Genomic DNA, 24,486 nt, shown 5'->3' on the forward strand with positions numbered 1-24,486 from the left:
TATCAGTGTTTTAGTTTATTTTTAAAACCCTGTTTCTTGTTGTTCTTTTCTTTTTTCTTGTTTTGTTGTTGGCAGTGCTGATTTCTGTGAGACATCTGTGAGTGCTGTCACAATTAAGTGTAATGTACACGGCAGGCTGTCAAAAGAGTCCCCCTTTTTAAATGGAAGCAGACAAATCCTTGGCAACGATCTGACATTTTGCGGACAGAGACAGACAAATAATTCCTAAAAGGAAAAAGAAAAGTTACGCAATTTTGGTTCTGCAGATAACAGTATTAGGGTTAAGCAGAGCTATCCAGAAGCGGGTGATAAAGCTAGATGGATTTTTGGACACTTACTTGCCAATACATTTAGCATCACAAATTCATTAATCTGCTGACACTGTTAGGCGCCCCCCTGCTTGTAGTAGTATGGATTACAGCATCCAAGAGAGAAATTAGACGAGGGTTATGGGAATATATCCATTTCATTTTTCATTGCATTTCCCAGAATATCCCAGGAATTCAGTGTCCATCCCAGTTCCAGTTTTCAAGACTCCCTGCTCCCATGCAGATATTTTGGCACATACTTCCTGTAACATACATGATTTTGTATACATTTTTCTCACTGATTGAAGCACATCTGTCACATATTTTAAATTTCTCAATTTTTGTGCTAAGCATTTTCCAAATATATGCAACATTTTGAGCACATTTTTCTTCCCTGAAGCACATGGTGCTTTGCAAGCATTGAAAATGTATGAATGCTTGAGTCAAAATGGACTTCGTTCTGTTATAGGAGCCCAACAAATGTCATTTGCATGGCTACGTTAGCAAGCGTGAAACAATCAGGTCTATAAAATATGAGCTATATATATCCTGTGGGATTGCCCTTAATTATTCTTTGTATAATATTGTAGCTGCAAACATTTTTTAAAAATTATGTTATCCGCTCCTTTTAACAATTACCCTAAAATGTTTTCCTATTCAAATCCTTTCATTCATAAGTCTGAAGGTTTTGGTCATTAGATTGTAGCTGCTTCTTCTCAGACTTTCAGCATCCCAGATAATAAAACCATTTAATTAGAAATATAGAGCTTCAGTGAGCAAAATAAGACCCTTCATCTTGGGTTCCATTTCTGTCTTACTTGAACATAGTGTGCAATCCTTATAGTCAAGATATCTAAGGGCTGACTGAGATGATGCTAGCCCAGCTACAGAAGTGCTGAAGCCAACCCACTACCAGCCTAGGCATATGAGATGTTACTTAGGACTACCCTTACCCTGGCCTAAGTACCAGCACATTGACTGTAAGTCTGGAGTGAGAAGGGATTATATTATATAATTTAGCTGCTCACCTTCTCCACCCCTATTTTGGTTCTTCTGCCAGCTGATCCCAGCCAGCATTGCAGTTGCACCATTAGATCCATCTCTGCAAGTAGCTTCAAGATCATCTAGTGTGGGGGATTATCCTGGCATAAAGGCAGCTGTGTCAACACAAGAAGCTTTTGCCCATTCCAAACCCACAAGAGCTGGTATGTCTTTGAGTTTGTATGGAACTGCCCAATAAAATGGGAGGAAACAGACTATTTGCTATGAAACGGACTCAACCTGAATGACATATTTTTATTTTATCAGCTCCATTCTAGTACCCCTTAAATATTCTGCCCAAGTATACAGTTGGATGTACTTCCTCATTTATTTTAATACACGAAACCCAAATGAGCATACTGTTCAAATTTTTCACATCCCAAGCAGTCGTGTCTGAAATGCTGTCTTCACTTATTACACTCAGAGGAGGTGCTAACGTTTCCCATCATGTGAGACAGCAAGGATAATCAGCAGCTTTTTCTATATTCCTGTATATACAAACTTTGGACTCTCTTTAAACGACAGAAATTTTATTTGAAGTTAATTCTGCCTATTTTTAAGCTAGCTGATGAGTTGGGAACACCTGGCTGTGTAGCCAGAGGTCAGGAATTGGGTCCCCCAGTGTACCATGATAGGAGCAGAGCTAGCCTAACTCATCTACCCGGACCCAAAGTGCCCCCAGAAGAAGAGAATGGTAAACCATTTATTATCTGAGTACTTGATATCTAGCAGGCCCTGGAAGGGATCACAATATGTCCGAACCACCTTGACAGCACACAATTACTGATATTGTTGCCTATTTTAATATTTAGAACCTATCAGGGCAAAAACGTTTAGCAGCCAGACATCCATCAGACGAAAGATAATCTGATTCAGACAGAAACAAGATTTATAATCCCACTGCTTAGTGATCTATAACCTCAATTTCAGCAGTTTTCTTTATTTATGTGTGTGTCTTGCCAAGGAGAGGAAAGAAGGAAGCTGAAATTCTTTTTTCTTGGCATAAGGGAAAGAGAAGGGATGAATATTTATCAGGCCAAGGCCTAGAATTATAAAATTCAGGAGTAGTAGTATAGGGGTTGATCACATTAACACCTCATCTTTAGTTTCACACAGCTAGTGTATGCTTTAGTTTTATTTCAGCGTGAGGAAATGCCTCTTGGAGGTCTAAGCACTCTTGCTTAAAACAGTGTTTTAGAATACTAAAATATGTACTCTCTGAGTTCATCATGTTGATTTCCTGATATATATTATCTCTTAAGGGCTATATCATAAATTAAGATTAATTAAAAGTACTTTGCTGTTAAAAAGTACTACATTTTAAAATAAAATAAACATTTTAGACATCTGCTTATATGGCACAAACCAGAAACTCTGGGGACACCCTTTTAAAAATGCAAATAAAACCTCCTAAAATTCTGTTCTTAAACATTAATGTAACTGGCAGAAAAATTCTCATGACTTGAAATTGTAGGAGAGGAAATAGCCCTGAGAGTTCTTCCCAAGCAGGTACAATAATTTAAATTTCAGATTCTGAAAATGTAACAGAGTAACTAAATCTTTATAAAACAAAGGCTTTGGGGATATCTTTGTTGAAGTTAGTTAATACTTTTTAAGAACATGAAATCTTCAAAGACCTCCTTTGGGAGGTTTTAAAAGAATTAATGGGATGCTAGACAAACTTGATAACTTTAAAAAATTTGCAGTGCATTTAAAGAGAAATGTGTTCTCCACTGTTATCCTGACTTACTGAATGTCTCCTGCTGAGAGATAGAATTTAAAATGACCCCCATATACATACTTCAGTGATGAAGAAAAGTCCAGACTTTTGAGTAAAAATAATGGAAGAAACTGATTCTGGTTTAAAAAAATTAGTTATTTAACTTTCGACTAATTAATTACTTCTTTGAAGTACACTATGTAGTTTTAAGCACATTAACAGTCCCTTTAAAAATAATATTTTAAAATAGAAAGAAACTTCACTGAGAAGGAATAACTTTATTTGGATGAATTTAGTCTAGTATCTGAAGATGGTTGCATAGCTCAGAGCACCTTGCTCCAGAATCGGGTTGGGAGTTTATTTCTCCATTGTGTCTTTTAACAGACAAATCACAATTGCTGCTCTCTCCCCTGTGATGCTATACCAGAAAAAGTTCCTAGCCAGCTGGATCCTGGGTTATTCTGAAATTATCATACACAAAAACAGTTTTGATTTTCCTATATATGCCTGGAAGGGAAATAAATATTTGATGGTTGTGGGAGGTATGCAAAATTGTCAATAAATAAGAAATGGTTTGGTTTAGCATCCAGGCCCATAGAAAGGTAAAAGGGGGATCTGGGGAAACTGGAAAAATAGGTAACATGTCCATTGGGATGTTAAGTTATAAACAATATGTGCATGAAAATTACATTCTGTTACATACTAAGTAGATTCCTTTTCTGGAAGTGCAGGATGCTCCTTATTCAGGAATTTTTAAAAAACTTATTTGGGATAAAAGGCAACAGTCATTATTAAATGAATGATAGTGTGGGTTAAAAAAAACCAAATACATATTGGGAGTTGTGATGATGTGAATATAAATGCAATAGAAGTGTGTTCATTAAATGTACAAGACAGCAGCACATACTTAATTTTTTGCTGTTTTAAACAAATGCATTTTTAAAAACCCTCCAAAACACTAGCCACCAATTCCATGCTATTAAACGCAAGTTAAACTAGAGAAATTCGGAACATTTTGTGTGGGAGTTCACTTAGCTGCTCAACTTGGCAAGGTAACAAGTAGAGAATATGACAGAGCAGCACTTTTGGGATGTGTTTTGACTGGGTTTTAGTGGGTGTATTTTGTGGACAGCTCTGGTATTTTAGAATCAGAAATTGAGAGATGGAAGCCTATAATTAGGATTTTCTGTCATTATTGAATTTAAAGTTTGATTTATTCCTTCAAGAGAGATACACATTAATGGTCCCAGATGGGAACTTAGAATCAAAATACAGTATTTGACAGTTTGTTCCCACTTCAATTTTAATTAGGTTGGGTCCAAAGATCCGTTACTAGAGCTTCACTCATAATAATGGAGTACTCTTACCACCTGTACATGAAAATAGGGTAGGAAGGCAATTTTTGATTAATCTTAGTTCCCTTGGAAAAAATTAAATGGTCAAAGAAAAAAAAGAAAAGAAGATCTGATTCTCTTTATTTGATTCTCTAGGTAGGAAGTATAAATCAGCAAAAATTGTTTTCCTGATTCTGTTTGTAAAAATAGTTCACTGTATCCTATCTAGCATTTTGATTTTATTGAACATATTTGCTATTAGTTTGTTTTATTTTTTTTATTACGTATGTTCCATCCACAAGTGAGATCTTTCAATTGCCAGGTCTCTGTATTTTGTTAGTTTTTCCAGTTCTTTATTTTCAACTCCTGGCATCCCCTGGAATTGCAGTGTCAATGATCCAGACATTTCTTCGTTCTATTTCTAGTATGTTTTGTGTGTTATGTTCAAGGTGTCTATCACTATGGATCCGAAAATGCCACAAGATCTTGACTTTTCTGACACCTTCTCTACCTAATGTTCCCATAGGGTTTTGGAGGCTGGCAAGTTATATTTTTTGCATAATGATGAGTGCACTAATTTTGCCTCTGTGTCATATCTAATTTTGTAATCTGTTTGTATATTTACCACCAAAAAATGGAGGCCATGGATTACTGCAAATAGAGCAGGTAGTAGAGAAGGGAAAAAAAAACCTAAATGATTATATAAGCACAAGTAGAGAAAAATTACTTAAGGCACTGAAAATGGAGAGTATTTTCAAAACAACAGAAGCAAAGGCACAATATAAGAAACAAAAATTTGAAAATAAGTTAAACAGTTGGAAAAATAAACCACTACATGGACAACATCTGAGAAATATTGATGGAAAGCATGACAATAATTCAACATGACTAAAACTGGGGACCATTAAGAAAGAAACTGAAGGCTTGATTTTTGCTGCACAAGAACAACCACTCCAAGCCAATACAATGGAAGCTAAGATTCAAGGAATTAGTCCTAACAGCAAATGTCAACTTTGCCAAAAAAAAAAAAAAAAGATGAAACTGTCACACCAAAGAAAATGAATCTGATAGCTTAGTGTCTCTTATGCATAATTAAGGAAGATATGAAAGAACACTGAGATTCCTTTAAGAGAAAGATAATTTTGAAAGTAAGGAAGATTTGTTTTAAATATATTATTTTTGAAAGAAGTGTTTTAATATTTAGAGTGTGTGGAAGAAATGTAGGAAACAGTGAATTATAATATACTGAAACCTTCTGAACACAGTTTAGAATGAAAGAACTAGCTAGTGATTGGTAACATAAAGATATATCTCAGGAGGAGGAGACATCTTTTGAAATCTCAGAGTTTGCAACAAGCACATTACTAAGTTCAGTTTCCATGTATTAGAAAGGTTATAGCAGTGTCCTTACAGGGACAGGGTAGAACCACCTAATACATTTCCTGTCACACACCTTTTTACATGATAGGCTGTGCTGGGCTGGGGAACACCCCGAAATGTCCACCACCCTGGTCACGAATTATCATGGGTTTACTGGGTTGTGAAATAGGGAGCTATTTGCCAGACCATATTGTGTAAAGAATTTAGTGTTTTGGTCCTCTAATAAACAAGCCTGGAAATAATGTGGTGTTTATTCTTCTTTGGAGTATATAACCAATAGCCAAATAGTTGTCTTCCTGACTGCATTTCAACTATATTGTCTCAATCAAGAAGCTGAACGATGGGTTTGGTATGTCAGAATTGACAAACCATTTACTGTGGTCAGCTAGAGAACCCAAATCATTATGTAGGCCGTAGTTCTCATGTTAAAACAGATTTGGCGGAAAACAGAAACCATGTCTAAAGCCATTGCTTTGCCTTCCAGAGTTTGCTGCAGCACAGAAGCAGCAACACTGAACAGGTGGGAGGTATATGCGACCAGTTCTAGATCATGGTTGGCTGAGTAGGTCAAAAATGAAACAACACTGGAAAGTTCATATAGTGTGGTTTCATTCTAAAATGTGGTAAGATTAGTGGGCTATTAAATCTTAACAGTTCCATCTTGTTTTCTTTTGTTGAATTTCAGCATTTCAATATTTGAGGATGTCGTCATGGCCTCGTGATGAAACGTGTCATTTGAAAACTGAAAGCAATTTCTTTTCCACACGTTAACAGTATCTTACAGGTTCAGCAAGTTGGCGTTTCTGAAACTTCATAATTTATGGATGGAAAACACATTCGCAAAATCTTGTTTTTACCTCTGGTCGTAAAGACCATTGTCTGCCTCTTTGAAGACTTTCTGTCTCTAAATAACAAAGCTCTTTTTTCTCCTAAGATGCTCCCTATTTGCATTGACTTGTGATCCTTTGTTTTCCATACCCCGCCTCCGCAAAAAGGATTCTCTCTTGTACCTCTGCAAAAACATGTGATGAAGCTGTCTTGAGAAATATGTGGGGTCTTGGGAAGTGCTAATATTTAACTTTTGCTTCCCAGTAAAACAGAGGCGGGAAGTCTGAAGCCCTTCAGAGAGGTTGCACGAATCCTATATCATTGGTTCTGCTGGCTGCAGCTCTAAGAAGTTGAAATCCAAGATACCTGGATGGCATCTGCATTTTCTTTGCTCTGTTACCTATCTCTCAGTATACTTGCTTAGAAAGAGCAGAGAATATCCGGCTGATTTGAAGGAAAGATAAGGCTTTCCTTGGAGATCATGAACCCTGGGATTCTCCCCACCCACTCTTCCATACCTTCTAATTTTGCAATTGATTGTCAATGCAGCCTTGCCTTTCAGCTTTGTAAATACATTGGTATCGTTCCTACTATGATTTAAAAGACCAGGGTCTTGTGTTCTGCTGACGGAATGGCTTCTGCTAGTAGAACCAGGAAGGGAATGATCCCTATTCCTGCCCATTTACTGCCCATTGCATTTCTGCGGACCCTGGTCCATTTAGTTGGGAGGTTCTCAGGAACAGGTTTGGGGGAGGCATATAGAAGCTGGCATTGAAACTGCCCTCGCCCCAGAGTGTGACATTTAGCATGGGATTTAGAATTAAGCCAACAGTTCCAATACTCCAAGACCATGTTTCTCTCTGTGATTATTGTTGTGTTCAGAACTCTGAAGTGCCTTTTTAATTTTATGTTAACTTGACTCTTTGTTTTACAGATGAGGGCAGAAGCGCAGTTGACCATGCAGGTGGGGCACAGATTGTAATAGACCATTTAAGGTCACTGTGCAGTAAAACAGATCCAGCCAGTGAGAAGCTCATGACTGTCCTTTGTGGCATGCTGATGAACTATAGCAATGAGAATGGTAAACAAATATGCTTAAAAAACCCTTTCTTGTAAAAACAATTTAAAAATAAATAAGTAAAGAAATAATAGGTATATAATGTTAAAGAAAATTAGCAAGAAGATTTCTATTTTGATTACAAGTAAAACAGTGTTTCCCACTGCATTCATAAACTAGCTGTTTGTAAACATTGTGAAATATCAGATTAGTAAATACATCAGACCTGGTCTGATATTTCACAATGTTTACAGACAACTAGTTTGTAAAGATCCCCTTGTGCATTGTTTCTGCATACATCTAGAATGTCTTAAACCAGTCTACTGCATTCATTTTAGCAGAAGGAGCTGGTTTGCATGGACAAAAGAATGATGTTCCAACTGTTGTTTCCTCTGCTGAAATGTGTGAGTATGCTTTCGGAGGCAGTTCAAGTGTGTAGGGGAAGGGAATGGCTTGAAGGCACGTCTTCCGTTCCCCTCAAATGTGGGGATGAGTGGCTGCAGATGCCTATAGAACTCAGGGACTCAGTTATAACATACATTGCAGGATTGGAAACATAAACAATGATTTAATAACCCAAGTAGTGCCTACACATCTACTCCTTCATGTCTTTATTATTCTTACATGCTGGCTTCAACATAGTGTTCCTTATTTGGTTTTACACCACAGTTCCCAGGTCAGGTATAAGATAGATTGCTGGTTCAGAACAAAGCAAGATGATATTCCGAAGTGGGAACATGGAAAGTAATGTCTGACCCTGACACCCTTTGACAGCTTCATAAACAATATCTTATGAAACTGAGAGTGTATCCGCCTCAGTTGGATCAAGCCAGCCCTTGTCCTGTGTCTGTATTCTGAAAACTACTTTTTTATTGTACAGAATTGTGTGAATGTTTAAACAATACATGGTTGCTTCCTGTATAACAAACATGCTTATTTTTGTTATTGCCTACATTTAATGCAGGGTGAGCTATATTTTGCCCACTCCTGATTAAATGTAGACAACACAACACTTTTTCCCAGTCTGTGCCATCTTATTCTAATTAACTGCTCCCACAATGCATTCAATTAAAAAGTTTTGCCCATCTCTGAAACATAATTTTGGATTCCTTTTGATAGTTACTAGGATACATGGAATAAGAATGAACTATTATTTCTAACAAACAAGGTCAGCCCAAGAGGGTTTGCTCTCTTCCCTTGCATTGGAGTTTCATTATTAAACTCATTGTTCTGCTTAATCACCTGTGTGAACTTTTCTAAATAAACTAATTAAAACTATAAGCTCCCAGATAAACAGCTTTAGAGTAGTCCAAACAATGTATAAATATTAAATAAACTATTTGTGATATCCAAGAGGAAAATCTGCATTAATAATGGCCTCATATTTCTGCTTATATCTCTGTGTTGTTTCCAATATTTCAATTTCAGGAGAGTGTGTCCTCTTGTGCATGTGAGTTTTGACAACATAGAAGAGCAGACTTAGAAAATTTTTGTTCTAAGATATAAAAGATGATGTTTTCAAATGTTAGTTTTGTTAGGAAAGTGTACTAGATACAGATGTGTACAAACTGCTGATTCAACATTGTGCCAGTTCATTTATTGACAAAACAGGTGTTTGGTGCTTCAAAGCCCCACCTCCTCCAGTGGGCACCCAATCGGAGGCAGTGGCCTGGCATCCCTGTCCTGATACTTCTGGGTACATCCTCTGAGTGGCCACCCACCAGAGGAGGTAGAGCTTTGAAGCACCAAATACCTGTTCGGCCAATAAACAAACCAGCAGAAACCACCAAACTGGCAGTTTATGCCCCTCTCTAGTACTGGATTATCTAGGCTGCAAAAATGTTGGCAGAACATAAGTACCAGTGAGATTCTCAGTCAAGACAGCGAAAACAACCTTGTTGCTGAATTTTGCAGCAGGCTGATGACCAAGCACCATATTTTCACTCCTACTGAGCACTTGAATTTTGCACCCCTGCTTTTAATACTCATGCCAGTGTTCCTGCACCAACACAGAATTCTGCACTTTGTGATAGCACAGAAAAGCCTGTTTATGCCATAAAGGCGGTGAAATACATAGAGAAGACAACCTGTGTTCAAAATGCTACTTAAAATTCCCTGTGTGGGGTAGTGGTACCTCCCTAGTAAAGAAGACTCTTCACACACTTTTTATGGGAACTTCCAGCTTCCAGTTCTCACACTGAGAATATATCTTTTGCAAAGACCACCGAGTTAACAAGCTGCTGCCACTTCATTCCTATTCCAGGTGCATCTTCTAAAGAACTACTACTGGAAGGTGGTTCCTTCACCAACCACCTTGGCTGCCACAAGGAGCTAGGATTTTTATTTTTATTTTTTCTTGAATTCTCTCATTAGTTACACTGGTCTGCACCATGACCAGAATTTGATCAGTCTCTAATATATAGATCCCAAAGCATTGTGCTGCTGGATGTGAACTGCAACAGTGAAATAGGTGAGCATCCTTTCAGACAGATATAACAGCAACCTTTCCCTTGGTTTTTTTTAAATCCGTATGTTAGGAGGTTGTGTGTTCAATGAACTTTTGTAAATGAAGGATGCTGAAATCCAGTTTCAGCCTGATAAAATGTTGGTACTCTCTGGAGTAGCTTACAAGAGGAGACATCTAAGATCTAGATCCTAAATGTTTGGAGAAGTACTTCTGCACATGGCTACTGTGGTATAGGTTACATTTTCGTTTCTCATTTCAATTTACATTAAAATTCACCTTGTCAAATTTTGTCTTTTTGTCCATTGCTTTTGAAAAATATCTTAACAGTGCACTATAAAGACACTGAGCCTGTCTTACTGTCGCAAGTTTTCTGAACTAATGTGGTCTGAATATAATGCATTGGATGATTTCTTTTCTGCCACTTTCTGCATCTTTTCCTTCTCTTCAATCCTTCCCTAGGCAAAAATAAAAAGGGGATCAATACTAAAACCTTTCACTAATCCCTGTATCTACACTGGCTTGTATAATATATGCATACTGTCTGAAATTTAGGTTTCCAAGAATTATAGTAGCCAAAAATTATGTTTAAATTCATAAGGTTAAGTTCTCGTGTTAGCCCTAACCTGAGTAGAACCACTGAATGAATGAGACTTACTGGATTCCATAGGTCTTCTCTGTTTGGGTGTGAACATAGTTTGCATGTATTAGATCCCAGATTTTTTTAAAGCCCTTTGGCATTTTCAGACATTTCTGGGAAAGATTCTGTAAATCGTATTAAGCTAGATGCACCAGTGATTTGACTGTGTGTGAGGTCTTCCTGTATTTTAGGTTGTTGACTGTTTACACTGGCACATCTTTGTCTGTATGCATGTGTTTCATCAGCTTAGTATTTGTGCTTTTGTCTTTGGCAAATAATGATTACTTTTCCCAAAGAGACTTATTAAGGCAGCCCTCACTGCTGCAGCACCAGCTAAGGAAACTGAACTGTGAGACCAACTAGACCCTCTTGTGAAAAACACAGGGGAAGCCATATTGGCCATAAGACAAATTCCAGAGTCTGTGTTATGGGGAATATATTTAACTTGAGCCACACACTGGATAAAGGCACTTTTGGGTTTCTTGAGTTGCCTGTATTTGCAAAATGGAAGCTTAGTTTCCATATTTTGTGGCCTTTCTTCTTTCTAGAAAAAACTGTGGCTTTTCAGGGCAGGATCTACCACCTAATGAACCTTGCTTTAGCATCTGCAACTTCTCCTCCACTGTATCTTAAGACCGTGTACAGACTACATTGGTATAACATCTAACAGCAAGCCCTATTTGTTGTAATATTCTTAATGAAGGGATATGTTACAGTGGTGCCTCGCTAGACAGTTACCCCGCATGACAGTTTTTTCGCTAGACATTGACTTTTTGCAATTGCTATAGCGATTCGCAAAACAGTGATTCCTATAGGGGAATTTCGCTGGACAATGTTTGGTCCCTGCTTTGCAAACCAATTTTCACTAGACAACGATTTGCTTTTCGCTAGACAATGATTTCGCTAGACAGCGATTTCAGTTTAACAGATTATTATCGTCTAGCGAGGCACCACTGTATTTTGAAAGCCTTTCTCTCTGTGTCCTTTTTTCCACAGTGTTGAGGCCAAGAAATGGCAGGCAATCTTATGCTTGATCAGTGCCTCTCTTCCTTCTCATTATCACATTCTTCCCCTTGTCTGTCATATCACAGTACAGTGGCGCCTCACTTGACGACATTAATCCGTTCCAGTGAAATCACTGTAGAGCGAAATCGTTGTCAAGCGGGGAGGAAAAAACCACTGAAAAGCATTGAAAACTGCTCAGTGCGTTCCAATGGACTAAATACCTAATTGTCCAGCGAAGATCCTCCATAGGGCGGCCATTTTCTGGCGCCTATTAAGCAAAAAATCCATCCTGTTCACAGCAGGGAGCCATTTTGCACAGCGGGCGGCCATTTTGAAACCCAACAATCAGCTGTTTTTAGATCGTTGTAATGTGAAGAATCAGTTCCCGAAGCAGGGAACCGATCATTGTCAAATGAAAATCGCCCATTGAAACATCGTTTTCCAGTCGCAAAAGCCGATCGCAAAAACCTCATCGTCAAGCGGATTCATCATCTAACAAGGTACTTGCTAAGCAAGGCACCACTGTAATCCATTTCCTTAGCTTGGGAAATGTGGAGGTCTTGTAGTACAAAGGAATATCACATTCTTTTTATAATAATAATAATAATAATAATAATAATAATAATAATAATAATAATAATAATAATAATAATAATAATAATAATAATAATAATAATAATAATAATAATAATAATAATAATAATAATAATAATAATAATAATAATAATAAAGACTTAGACCTACAGAGCTGAAAGGGACTCTGTCATCGAGTCCAGCCCCTGTCAAGGAGGCACAGTGGGTAATTGAACTTCCAACCTCTGCAGAATGTCTGTGACATCCCCAAGTAGGTCTGGGAAAGTCTCATTTCTTAAACCCTTCAGAGCAACTTGCCAGCTTAATGATATCATATCAGATATCTCAGTGGTCCCATTCATTGCAATGGACCATTCATTGCAATGGAGGAAGTATATCAGTTACCACTCAGAAAGGTATGTATTTTAAACCTGATGAAGAGAAGAGAGAAGTGGAGAGTCAGCAGTAGGACTGAGTGGTAAGCAGGGGAATGAGAAGTAGCAGAGCAGGGATGAGAGGGCCTGCCCGGAAGAACATTTTGCAAGGTTGCAAGTGAAAAGCATTTTAGTTTCCTATCCTCTAATAGGACAGGGTGATTGGCGGCTTGCACTGACTTATTTTCTTCACTTTTCACAAATAAAAACTACCATTTGGAATATTCCCTTTACATCCTTTCAAATGTATTTATTTATTTAGGCATTTCCTTATGTGTACTGAAATGAAGGTTGAAGGTTTTAGGAAAGTGCTATTGTGAAACATTTGATCACATGCTATACTTGTCACAGGTCCAACATCAGTCCCAGCTGGAAAACACACACACACAGAGTTTTTATCTTGCAGCCAGAGACTACTTTGCACACCAGAGGCAAAAAACACTGCTCTGAAAACCCAGTTTCGCACTTTTTTCCCACAACCCAGGGATTCTGTGAGGCTTACTTTGCCCACCAGTGATGTAGAAAATCATCATTTATATTAGCTGATATTTATGGTATAAGGGCCTTATACGAAGAAACATGCTTAAGAGTTAGATGCAGTAGACAAGGACGTCTTACAGAACCCATCCAAGCTTATAGAGGAGTCAAGCAAGGCTGTTTACTAACCCCAGCTTTACTTATTTTTTATATAAATAACTTACCTAGCTGGCTCAATAACCCCGACATCCACCCTCCCAGACTTGCTAATAGACATTACTGTATGCAGATGATATAATGATCCTCTCTAGAACTCCTGTCCATCTAGGGAGGGATTTGCAGAAACTCTCCTTATACTGTGAAACTGAGTTTCTAACAATAAACTGTCAGAAAACCAAGATAGTTGCCTTTGGACGCAAATCAAAGACAAGGGTTTGGTCAATAAAGGGTCACTGTGTTGAGCAAGTTAATGACTTCAAATGCTTAGGGGTAATTCTACAAGCCACAGGCTCAAAGGTTCAACACAGTAAGTATGCGGCTGATCAAGGAGAAAGGACCACAATTAGTATAGCAACGTTTCACCTCTCTCAGGGCAGATTCTATGTAGGATGCGATTGGAGACAGGTCTCCTAAGAGTTGAGGCCCGGATCTTGTCTATACATGGCTAAAGGGACATAACAACACCCAAGACCTTCTGCCCTTGATTTTCTATAATAATTTCCAATCCAACTATGGGAAATGCAGATTTGACCTGAGAACTTTTTGACTTGAGAACCACCTTCCAATACGGATTAAGTTCTCAAGTCAAGACCCCACTGTATTTTTCCACTGATTAAAAAAATCCCAGGTCGTACAGAAGAAAGTAGACTCCAGTTTCTTCTCTCAGATAAAGACCCCAAGATTACCTATCACGTTGCAGGTTTCTGCATGGTGATGCTTAGATTCCACTAATCAAAGTGTAGATAAATTCTAGATGTATAGATTTTAAATGGATTTAAATTGTAAGGTTTTAAATGGATTGTAAACTAAGTGGTAATTCTGTTATGTTTTTATGCTGGAAAGGTTGCAACTGTAATTGTTTTTGTTTAATTGGTCTAAGGACTGTAGTAAAATGCGTATGTATGGTGGTGGCAAAAGAATTAGGTGAATAAAAGACCCCCAGGCTATGACATGTTGCTCTTTAAAACATAAACATTCAGAATCAACAACTGAAGCAACTGAGGCCTTGACAAACAGCAACTAGGATGCCTTGCCTTGTTTTTCCACTATTGTTTTGAGATAAGATGGCATTCTTTCACTGGGCTGTAGGTTTTGTCAGTTTGGTTTATAAACAACAATGAGTTGGAAGGCTGGTTTCTTCCTAGTCATGGTAGATACCTCTTAGAACATTGCTCTGTTTTATTGCCCTCATTTTTGGATGAATGTGCTGTTTAAAGAAATTATTTGGCCGAAGGTTAAAATCTTGAGTCCAGCAGAAAAATTCAAAGTTCTGGAAGAAGTTTGACTGCGATGGGCAGGTTCATGACTATACAACCCACTTAGACTAGGTCAATTCCACGTATAACTGCCATGGTGGCATTCTATAGCATCCTGGGATTGGTAGCTTGGTAAGGAACTAGGAATTTTCTGTTGTAGTTCAGGGGAGGGCACCAGAGCTGTCTGCCAGAGAATAATGACTATTTCATCAACCTATGAATCTTACAATAGCTTAAGGTGGAGATATGGCAGTAAAAGGATAATCAAATCTCTATAACTGTGCAGTGTAGATCAGTGGTCTCCAACCTTGGGCCTCCAGATATGCTTGGACTACAACTCCCAGAAGCCCTTACCACCACCTCTGGTGGCCAGGATTTCTGGGAGTTGAAGTCAAAGAACACCCCCCAAGGTTGGGGACCACTGGTGTAGATAATTCCTTAATTTCCAGTGATGCCCTGTTAATATCTTTTGAGTCATTATGGGAACTGCAGACTTCTCTATTCACACAGTTCACCTTTGTCTTGCATGTTCTGTTGTCTTCTTCTTTGTCATGACCCTTTTTTCACCTAGGCATAAACATGGAGATCATGTTGAACATATGTGAGGGAAAATGTTTTTTAAAACCAGGAAACATCATCTGTTTTCTTAGGCCAGTTTTGTCTACAAAGTTTTTGCTTTTTCAAGGTTTCCTGTGGAATTCAGGAGCTCCGTTGGATATAATGGAGCATTTCAACATACATTTTACATGTGACAGGTCGAACATGGATATCAGATTTAGTGAAATGGGTTTTAAGTGCTTCAGCATATGCCCTTCTTTCACCATTCAGTACTGTCCAAGTTCTCATGGATACATAACATGAAGATTTCCCCTGGGATCACCAGCTTTAGATATTACAAAGCAGCAGCCATATTAACACCAGAGCTATAAGAAACTTGTGAAGGAGCATGGCTTAATATTTACAGATTGCATGTGCTGAGGTAATATTACCTTTAATACATCTGATAAGTAGTGTTATACATTGATGTACTAGTTTTCTTTAGCAGCTTTGAAACAGTGTGGGTGAGGGTTTTCTGACATTTTTAACAAGTTTGCAATCTATAGAGGAGCTTACTCATAAATACTCAGCTGATAGTAAATACTCTGTCTCCATTTTAAGAAGCTAAGACAAATGTTGCAGCCATTCTTGCTAATTTACCATCATTTGTTAAAACAAACAAACTGAAGATAACTATCTACTTCATTAAGTAAAAGAATTAATGTCTTTATAACAAAAAATAAGCTGAAAATAGAAGGATGAATGTAAGGTCTTTGAAGTACGACTCTATATATTTGTATTCAGAAAGTAATCATATTGAGCTCAAAGAGACTTAACCCTTAACTGTGTGTTAGACTGCAGAATTTGGACTGTGTAATGTCTGTTAAGATACCCAGAGTGGTGCAGTGGATGGAATGATTGACTCAAAAATCTAGGGTTCAAACCCCCATTCAACCATAAAGCTCACCAGGGGTATGGAACTGGTAAAACCACTTACCTTGACAGTCCTATTAAGGTTGTTATAAGTCAATTCTGACTTAACTGCACAAAACAACAAACAATATCTGCTAACAGAGTTTTCCCCCCTCAAAAGCAAAAGAAAGGCCTTGCTAGAGCACACCAAAGAGTCTTTTAGAACAGCCTTCTGCAATGAGCTGTACTCCAGATATGCTGGACTGCAACTGTAATGAGCTGTAGCTGGCCTAATCTGGCCTGTGAGCGGGGAAAGGGGCACTGTAGTGCAAAGTATCTGAAGGAAATCACACAGAGGAAGGCTCAGGAATACCCAATTGGTGGGAATCTCACAAGTAGGACTTAATTTGAAAGATGCAGTGTCCCACACTATTCCCAGTATCTGGTATTGTAGAGGCATATTATATTAGTTTTTTTTCAGGTGGTACCATGTAAATGAACTTGTCCCTTCTCCCAACCTCCTACATTAACAGGGAAGGTTCTTGGTCTTTAAAAACAAAGGAGCTATAAATGGATGAATTTTGATTACAAAGACCCCTTTGACTGGAAACCCTGGATATGTGAAAGGAATGGAAAATAGGTAAAAGGAAAGTACTCTTCCCAAAACCTGGGATCATTTCTCCCAGTCAGAGTAGATAATACCGAACTAAACAGACAAATAATCTGACCTGATACAAGGCAGCTTGTTATGTACCTGTCATCTTTGTCACAGGTAAGTGTTGGAAAACAATTACATTTGTGGCTGTCGCCATGAGCCTTAAGAGGTCAGGGGAGATCCACCATCAGCCTTTGTTCTTCACACCATCTCTAGAACTGTGTTCTCCTTAATTGAATTCTTGTTGTTGTTGTTGCACATGTATGTCCTGTACTAGTTTGAAAAAGAATGACTTTGCAAATTTTCCTTTACCAAGTAGTTCAGGTTGTTGTTCAGTAATGGATGCTGTTTTTAAGATGAGGAACTAGTGTATGAGGGTGTAAGACCCCATTATTTTCTGAGGGATAAAACCTCGGGAGGAATTTGAAAGAAACATGACTGCATCTCATGTTGCATCACTTTGTTTAAGTGTAGAAAAAGCATGAGTCACTTGTTAGATTGAGGAAATCTTTATTTCAGTTTATGTCGTGTTGCTTTTAAACGCTAATAGTTTTTCCTGAGTGATAATCAGGAAACAACTTCAAATAATAGTTTTGGGTTTTAAAAAATAAATATTGTGAACTTTACTCATCTTTGTGGCAAGATGCTTTTCTAAAATGTTCCATTCTTCTTCTTTGTTTTCTCTGACCTTTTATGTCTACATTGTGACTTCATTTCTTCGCATAACATTTTAATAACTGATCTTAAGTACTACCTTTTGTTTTTTGCTTGCTTACCTTGCTGTGGGGTAAGATTAACCAGATGGTCCTCCAGATGTTGGACAAAAAACTCAACTCAGGAGTCCATGGTGGTTGGGACTGGTGGAATTTGGAATACAACAACATCTGGAAGGCCACAGGTTGTTCTCCCCTCTTATCATCTAAATGCAAATCTGCATCGGGACAGTGCAGGGAACAGAAGACAATTTTTGGTATTGCATAAATGTAGCCAGTTCTCTTTGCTAAAATTAACATCTGTAGCAATAATTTAAAACTTCATGCTTCTCAGGGGTATTTTAAATGTAGCCATAATCTCCCAATAACCACGAAAACTGTAGTTCTGTGAAGAAGAGTTAAGTCACCTCATCAAATTATAATTTCCAAGATTTTCACAAGGAAACTCTTTCTAAAAGTTGTGCAAAACTAACAGTAGTGGTGCAGAAAAGTTGAGAGGCAGTTCCTCTCATGTATGTGGTTTTCTTTCCCAGGAAAGGTTTGAATGCTAAGCAGACCCTAGAAGAACAAAGGGGGGGGGGGAAAATATTTTTAATATACAGCTACAGCTGCCTGCGTGCGGTGCTACTGTTTGGTATTGGACAGAAACTGAGGAGACAATATCATGAAGAAACTTCAAAGAGAAGCACTGAGTTCAGTATCTTTGTCTTTTTCTGTATGTGTATGTCTGTGTTTAGATACTCTACAGTCTCAGCTCATCAATATGGGAGTTATCCCTACGTTAGTGAAATTGTTGGGCATCCATTGCCAAAATTCGGCTTTGACTGAAATGTGCCTTGTTGCATTTGGAAACTTAGCAGAACTTGGTAAGTCCTGGGGTGCAGCCCCACATTTTTTCTCTTTATTTAACAATGATAAATAGTACCTATTTTCTATTTGTGATTCAGCTCTTGCAGTATATTAACTATTCATATCCCTCCCCTGGCAAACTTCCCTTTCAAGTTTCTCCCTTTCTGCCACATTGCATTACTTGAGTATATCCACATATAAAGAAAATGTGTTATCTTAGTGCAAAGGTTGAAATTAATAGGATTTTTCTCATTAAAAACCTTCAGGATTTTCATACGTAATTACATGTATGAAAGAGTTTGAGATGTGATGCTTGCAGAAAAATTGGCTCATCAGCTCAGGCTAGCAAAAGGCCAGCCAACTGTGGATGCATTTCATGCAGGCTTGTATAATTTTATTTCACATGTTAAGAAATAATACTGACCAAGCCAGATGCCATCTGCTGTCAGAAAAAAAATGTGCATGAGTTTCTTTTAAACAGCTGCCTCTATCCACTTACAACTTTGGTAATGACTGGGCCTGAAAAGAGTTTTTAGGGAGATGGGCAGCAGTGGCGGCAGCAACAACAACAAAAGCAACACATCTGCCCGGAGCCTTTTTCACAAGACACAACTACCTTAGAGAGACCATAGAGTCTCATACATGTGGTCTGAGTCATATACTGAGAGAGAAGTCCTTTTCCATGGAGACTCACAATGTACTATTGTAATTCTCTAAGAACACAAACTGGCCAAGGGCCAGTTGTGCTAAAGCAGGGCTGAATCCAAGCCTCTGTTAGCCTGGTGATAGTGGGTGGCAATGAGTTAGGGCTACCTTCACCCAAGCCTAACTTCATGCTGCCACAATGGTAGTGACCCTGGAGAAGTGTTGGCTCTATTATAAGTGGGCTCTTCTCTTCTCTTGCCCTGCCCCTTTTCTAACTCCTACCCTGCCTGTTGACACTTTTTCCTTTTTAGCCAACAGATTTTATTCACCAGAGCAGTCCTGCTAGCAGATTGTTCTATTGGTAGATTTCTGCAATCAGCCAGCAGAGGAGGGTTCCATTGGCAGGAGGGATTTCTGCCAGGACAAGAAGCTTGTGCTTAATCCTATCTGCCTACAGCTGGCATAACTCTGAGTTAGGACTACAGTGTAAAACTGTAAATATTGTCACATAGAAATTCCTGATGGTTTTTATGCATTGGTTCCCAACCTTGGACTGCAGTCCCAAGAATCCTGGCCAGCACAGCTAGTGTTGAAGGATTCTGGGAGTTTTCGTCCAAGAGCATCTGGGGACCCAAGGTTGGGAACCTCTGGTCTAGAACATTTCTATGCTAGTCACTTACTTCATCAGGAACATTGCCTGAAAATATTCCATAAAGCCGAAGCCTGGAGAGAAAAGTTACAGCCATAAATCTACAAATCCTCTATAGTAAAGTGGATTTTAGAGACTCGGTTCATAGCCGCAACTCCTAAGCACACAACTAAAATAATCTGCATATTGCTTCTCTGTTCCCTTTCTTTCTATTGTTTCCCCCCTGTGTTGAATTGTAGATTGTGAGGTTCTTGGGACGGGAATCTGTATTCTGTGAAGCAGGAATAGTCACAGTATAAGGAAGTGTCATGGAGGCTTTGAATCCGCTTTGAGGTTTAATGTGAACTTTAAAGGAGCTGATTGAGGTGCTGAATGTATTTGGACAATAATATTCAACATCTTGGTTAGCTCTTGTAAAGTTCAGGCTTTACAACAGTGGTCCCCAACCTTGGGCCTCCAGATGTTCTTCAACTACAGCTTCCAGAAACCTTCATCACCACTTCTGCTGGCCAGGATTTCTGGGAGTTGAAGTCCAAGAACATCTGGAGGCTCAAGGTTGGGGACCACTGCTTTACAATATCCAAGAAATCAGAATTAACCCCGTCCCTTGCGCAGTCAACGTCATGGCCTCTAGATATTGTTGAACACTGAGGAACAGGAGCATCTGGACAACTACCAGTACTCCTCCTCTTATGTGAAACATTATGCTCACAAATGCTGCTAAATAAATAATACTAATAATGATAGCAATTAAGTAATATCAACAGTGATAACGACAGTTGATTATTTCCTTGATGAATCTGTTGCTGAAATCCCCTTCATTAACAAAGTTTGCCATTTGCCTAAGTCTTAACATTTTTAAGTAGGTACTTAACTTCCATTTACACATGCCTTGGTTTGACTGACACCAAAGAAAATGACCAACAGATCAATAAACTTAAACTCATACCTGCATTTTAAAAGTCCGTAGATAATGTAGCTTATGTTTAGGAACTGAGAACACAAAGACTGATTTTGGAAGCTGAGCAAGACCAGACCTGGGTGGCACCTTGAATGGTACCAAATATTCCATGAGGGAACATCTGGTACCAAATATTCCCTCATGGAATATCTGGTACCTCTGGATTGGGCTAGGAGAGAATTCTAGAGATTTGTTGCACTTTATTGTTGGCACTCTGGGCTAGAATAAGACAGTTTCCTGTATTCCTCCTAGGAAGCTGAATCTCAGTGTGTGGGTTGAACTGTTTTGAAACAGCAAAACAAATTTAACCAGCATGTAGCCATGTAAATGGTGAAGCACTGGGTCTGACCTTTAATCTCTTCAGTCTAAACCCTGTGCTCTCACTGTAATTTTTCTTGTTTGGCTGACAGCAGCTGAAGGTTCAAGTTTAAATGTTAGTAATTTTGCCGTTGCTATGGATACATTCACGTTCAGCTAGTGCAAATTTCTGACAGCTTCAAACATAATTAATAATTCAGGTCATCACATTTATCTTTAAAAGTCCTAGATGTTTTTCTTTTCATTTAGTGACAGGCTTAAGTGCGGAAGTGTATTGTTCCTGTCTGTGAAAACTGTTTAACTCTATTAATCAATGCACGGAACAACCTCCTAATAAATTGAAGGGAACACAGTTCTGCCATATGATATTGTTTCTCTGTGCACTTAGTTTCCTTTTCTGATTTCACAGAATCAAGCAAAGAGCAGTTTGCGTACACAAACATTGCCGAAGAGCTTGTGAAACTGTTCAAAAAGCAAATAGAACATGACAAGAAGGAGATGATTTTTGAAGTTCTGGCTCCTTTGGCAGAAAATGGTGAGATCCCAATAATGTATCTGTATATAACAGAAAGAAAGAAAAAATTGGAGCTCTTCTCAATGTATCTGCCTAGCTGGCATTGTTTGTGCAGAAACCATGACTTGAGAATTGAATCCAGTGGTTAGTCCTCGATTAGAGTAGATGCATTGAATTAATGGGGCTTACATAAGTTTTGATTCAAACGTTCAGTTCATTGAATGGGTTCATTCTGGTAGAAAATGGAAAGTAGATTCAGCCCATAACCTATATTTATTCAGTTAAATTTTAACCTCTGCATCAGTGTTGTTTACTGTTAGAGGGGTCAGGAAAATGTTTAAAGAGAGTGGGGATGCTTTTAAATATGATGGAAGACAGCTGAACACAGGAGTCACAAATGCAACAAGCTCTGTATGTGTATCTTGGAACCTGACTAAGATAAGGACAGAAAGCACCCCAGCCCTGCCCCTTCAGTTTCCACTTACGTCACTCTCTAGACATGGAGAGATGGCCTGAAGAGGGAGAGGCTGCTCTGTGTGTGTGCTGGCTCTCCATGCAGTTGGGACATTGATCTTCCACCATACTTGATCTTGCTGAAAGCCTCCATGCATAGAAAAGCTCTCCTTTTCACATAGGGAAGATGATGGAAACAATGGCAGAGATAGTCAAGGCTAGAGTGCTCTCCCTTCTCACATGCTCACCTTATACAGTAAAGGTTTCCGAATACCTGAAGAGGGCTTTTCTATGCAAAAATGTCTCTTCAGGCCAGTCCTTCTCTTCTTACAATGGTATGACTGACTTTATGTTACAGTTACTTCCCAGTATAAGATATAATTCCTTTATGTGTCTACTCAGAAGTAAACCCAGTTCAGTGTAGTGAAGCTGACTCCATAATAGGTTGTATATATTTGCAGTGTCACTTGAGGTTATTGATTCCAGTTTGCGTGGAACGGTGAATCTACTCCAGATTGAGCTCAAACTTTATCAGAGTTACTCAACTTTACTAGAGCTGAACCTTACACACAAAATAGGTTCAGCACTCCTTCAGAGCTGAGATGAAAACCTAAAGCAAATTTGTCACCTCCAAATACCCAGGTCATCAGTTTCTGTAGAAGTTAGTGAATGAGAGTTAGTGGACTCCCATTAGAAATTCCAGTCATCAACATTCGTGCAGTTCTCCACAAGAGACAGAAAGCTACAAACAGCTACATCCATAATCTTCGTAGAAGAAGGTGACTACTGAAGACTAGAGTTGGACAATTTACATCTATTGTGAATTCATATGTAAAGAGGAATTACAGACGTCAACTGACCATAGAGTTACCTACCAAGTTAACAGGAGGGTGCCATCCAATACTGTACAGTTTCTGTGGCACAAGCAGTTGCACAACGGATTTGAGAAATACTGTGTCTAATAATGTAAATAAGAGCAGTTCTGTTGGCAGGGATTTTCATTCTATTGAGTTATGGTGGATTTCATCCACTAAGGCCAGAATCTTGGTGGAAAAATTGGTACACAGAATAATAATCACACAGGCAGTTTGCATCCTTTGGAGGGTGTCTGTCATATGGTTGGCTGCATTAACTGCTGGATAGCTCAGGGGTTTAGATCTCACTTGGGAGTTTGATTCTCTACTGTGCTTCCTTGACAGGGGCTGGACTTGATGATCCATAGGGTCCCTTCCAGCTCTGCAGTTCTAAATTTATTATTGTTCTTGTTTTTTTCCCACCAGTGCTTGACCAGCTTTATGCAAACCACTTGCATGATTACTCTTGTGTGTACATGTCTTTCAAGAGGATTCTGTTTTATTTGGATTCATGGCTGATAAAGAAGCATGAACTTTTCATTTTCTCCATCCAGATATCATTAAACTGCAGCTGGTTGAAGCAGGCCTTGTAGATTGTCTTCTTGAGATAGTCCAAAAGACTGTGGACAGTGACAAGGAGGAGGACATTGCTGAGCTTAAAACAGCTTCTGATCTAATGGTTCTTCTACTGCTAGGAGGTAAGTTGTTTGTGGAGTCAGCTTGCGGTATAACAGAGAATAAATATGTCATTATGAGCCCACTGGAATCCTCATTTATTTGTTTGTTAACATTTATATTCCACATTTCCCCTAAAAGTAGTTTTCAGGACAGGTAACAGTAGAATACATAGTATCTATCTATCTATCTATCTATCTATCTATCTATCTATCTATCTATCTATCTATCTATCTATCTATCTATCTATCTATCTATCTATCTATCTATCTATCTATCTATCTGTCTGTCTGTCTGTCTATCTGTCTATCTATCTATCTATCTATCTATCTATCTATCTATCTATCTATCTATCTATCTATCTATCTATCTATCTATCTATCTATCTATCTATCTATCTATCTATCTATCTATCTATCTCTGGTGTTTTCTCCTCTTCCAGCACTGGTTCCCCTCCCATGCTTCTGTGCTGCTTACGCAGGACACAGGATAGGGTCCTTTTTGACCTGCAAATTCTTACAAGGATCAGTCAGAGAATATTACTTGACCTGCTCCAGTTTAACGTTAAACAGACTCTTAGCTGATGGCGAGGTTTGTTGCCTGGGTTACTTTAGAGAGGACTGTATCACTGGTGGTGGCCATGTGCTTTGCACATAGTCTTTGTGAACAGGGGGAATCTCCTTTTCGAAGGAATCCAAAATTTGTAGAGATAGTTGACAAATTCAAATTTCTGCAAATTCAAATATTTGTAGCTGAAGAGTGTTAGGACTAAGGGAAAGATCCTGCTGTCTCCTTCCATGCATTTTCTGAACACAGCTACGCCATGTGCGAAGAACTTATGTTTACAAATTTTTGTTTATAAACGTGTAGCTAGGATAGAATACAGTATCTCTAATTTGTTATCTTTCCTATGAAATTTTTTTTTGTTTCTCCTCTTCCTCATAACATAACCCATTGTATGGGATGTAGAACAATCCTTTACCTGTACAGTGGTGCCCTGCATGACGATGATAAT

The 24,486-nt window shown here is 38.5% G+C and overlaps 1 protein-coding gene and 1 long non-coding RNA gene across 11 annotated transcripts in view; one reads left to right on the top strand and one right to left on the bottom strand.

Annotated features, from left to right (window-relative positions):
* Positions 1-24,486, top strand: part of RAP1GDS1 (Rap1 GTPase-GDP dissociation stimulator 1) — a 108,397-nt gene that overhangs the window by 63,544 nt on the left and 20,367 nt on the right. For 6 of the 9 annotated variants that reach the window (XM_020802915.3, XM_078394603.1, XM_078394604.1 and 3 more), the window contains exons 5-8: positions 7,546-7,692; positions 18,291-18,419; positions 21,385-21,510; positions 23,351-23,494. In XM_020802915.3, coding sequence (XP_020658574.1) covers positions 7,546-7,692; positions 18,291-18,419; positions 21,385-21,510; positions 23,351-23,494 — 546 coding nt within the window. The remainder of the gene's footprint in view (positions 1-7,545; positions 7,693-18,290; positions 18,420-21,384; positions 21,511-23,350; positions 23,495-24,486) is intronic. The other 3 variants (XM_020802919.3, XM_073001900.2, XM_073001901.2) reach the window with 1 other exon arrangement.
* Positions 33-18,113, bottom strand: LOC144589592 (uncharacterized). 2 transcript variants are annotated; one of them, XR_013545794.1, is made up of 2 exons: positions 18,027-18,113; positions 33-225 (listed from the first exon to the last, which is right to left on the bottom strand). It is a non-coding gene; the product is annotated as an uncharacterized LOC144589592 (long non-coding RNA). The 2 variants fall into 2 exon arrangements; XR_013545795.1 differs by lacking the exon at positions 18,027-18,113 and adding an exon at positions 17,617-17,689.

The sequence above is a fragment of the Pogona vitticeps genome, chromosome 5 (genome assembly GCF_051106095.1).
Source record: "Pogona vitticeps strain Pit_001003342236 chromosome 5, PviZW2.1, whole genome shotgun sequence".
NCBI lineage: Eukaryota > Metazoa > Chordata > Lepidosauria > Squamata > Agamidae > Pogona > Pogona vitticeps.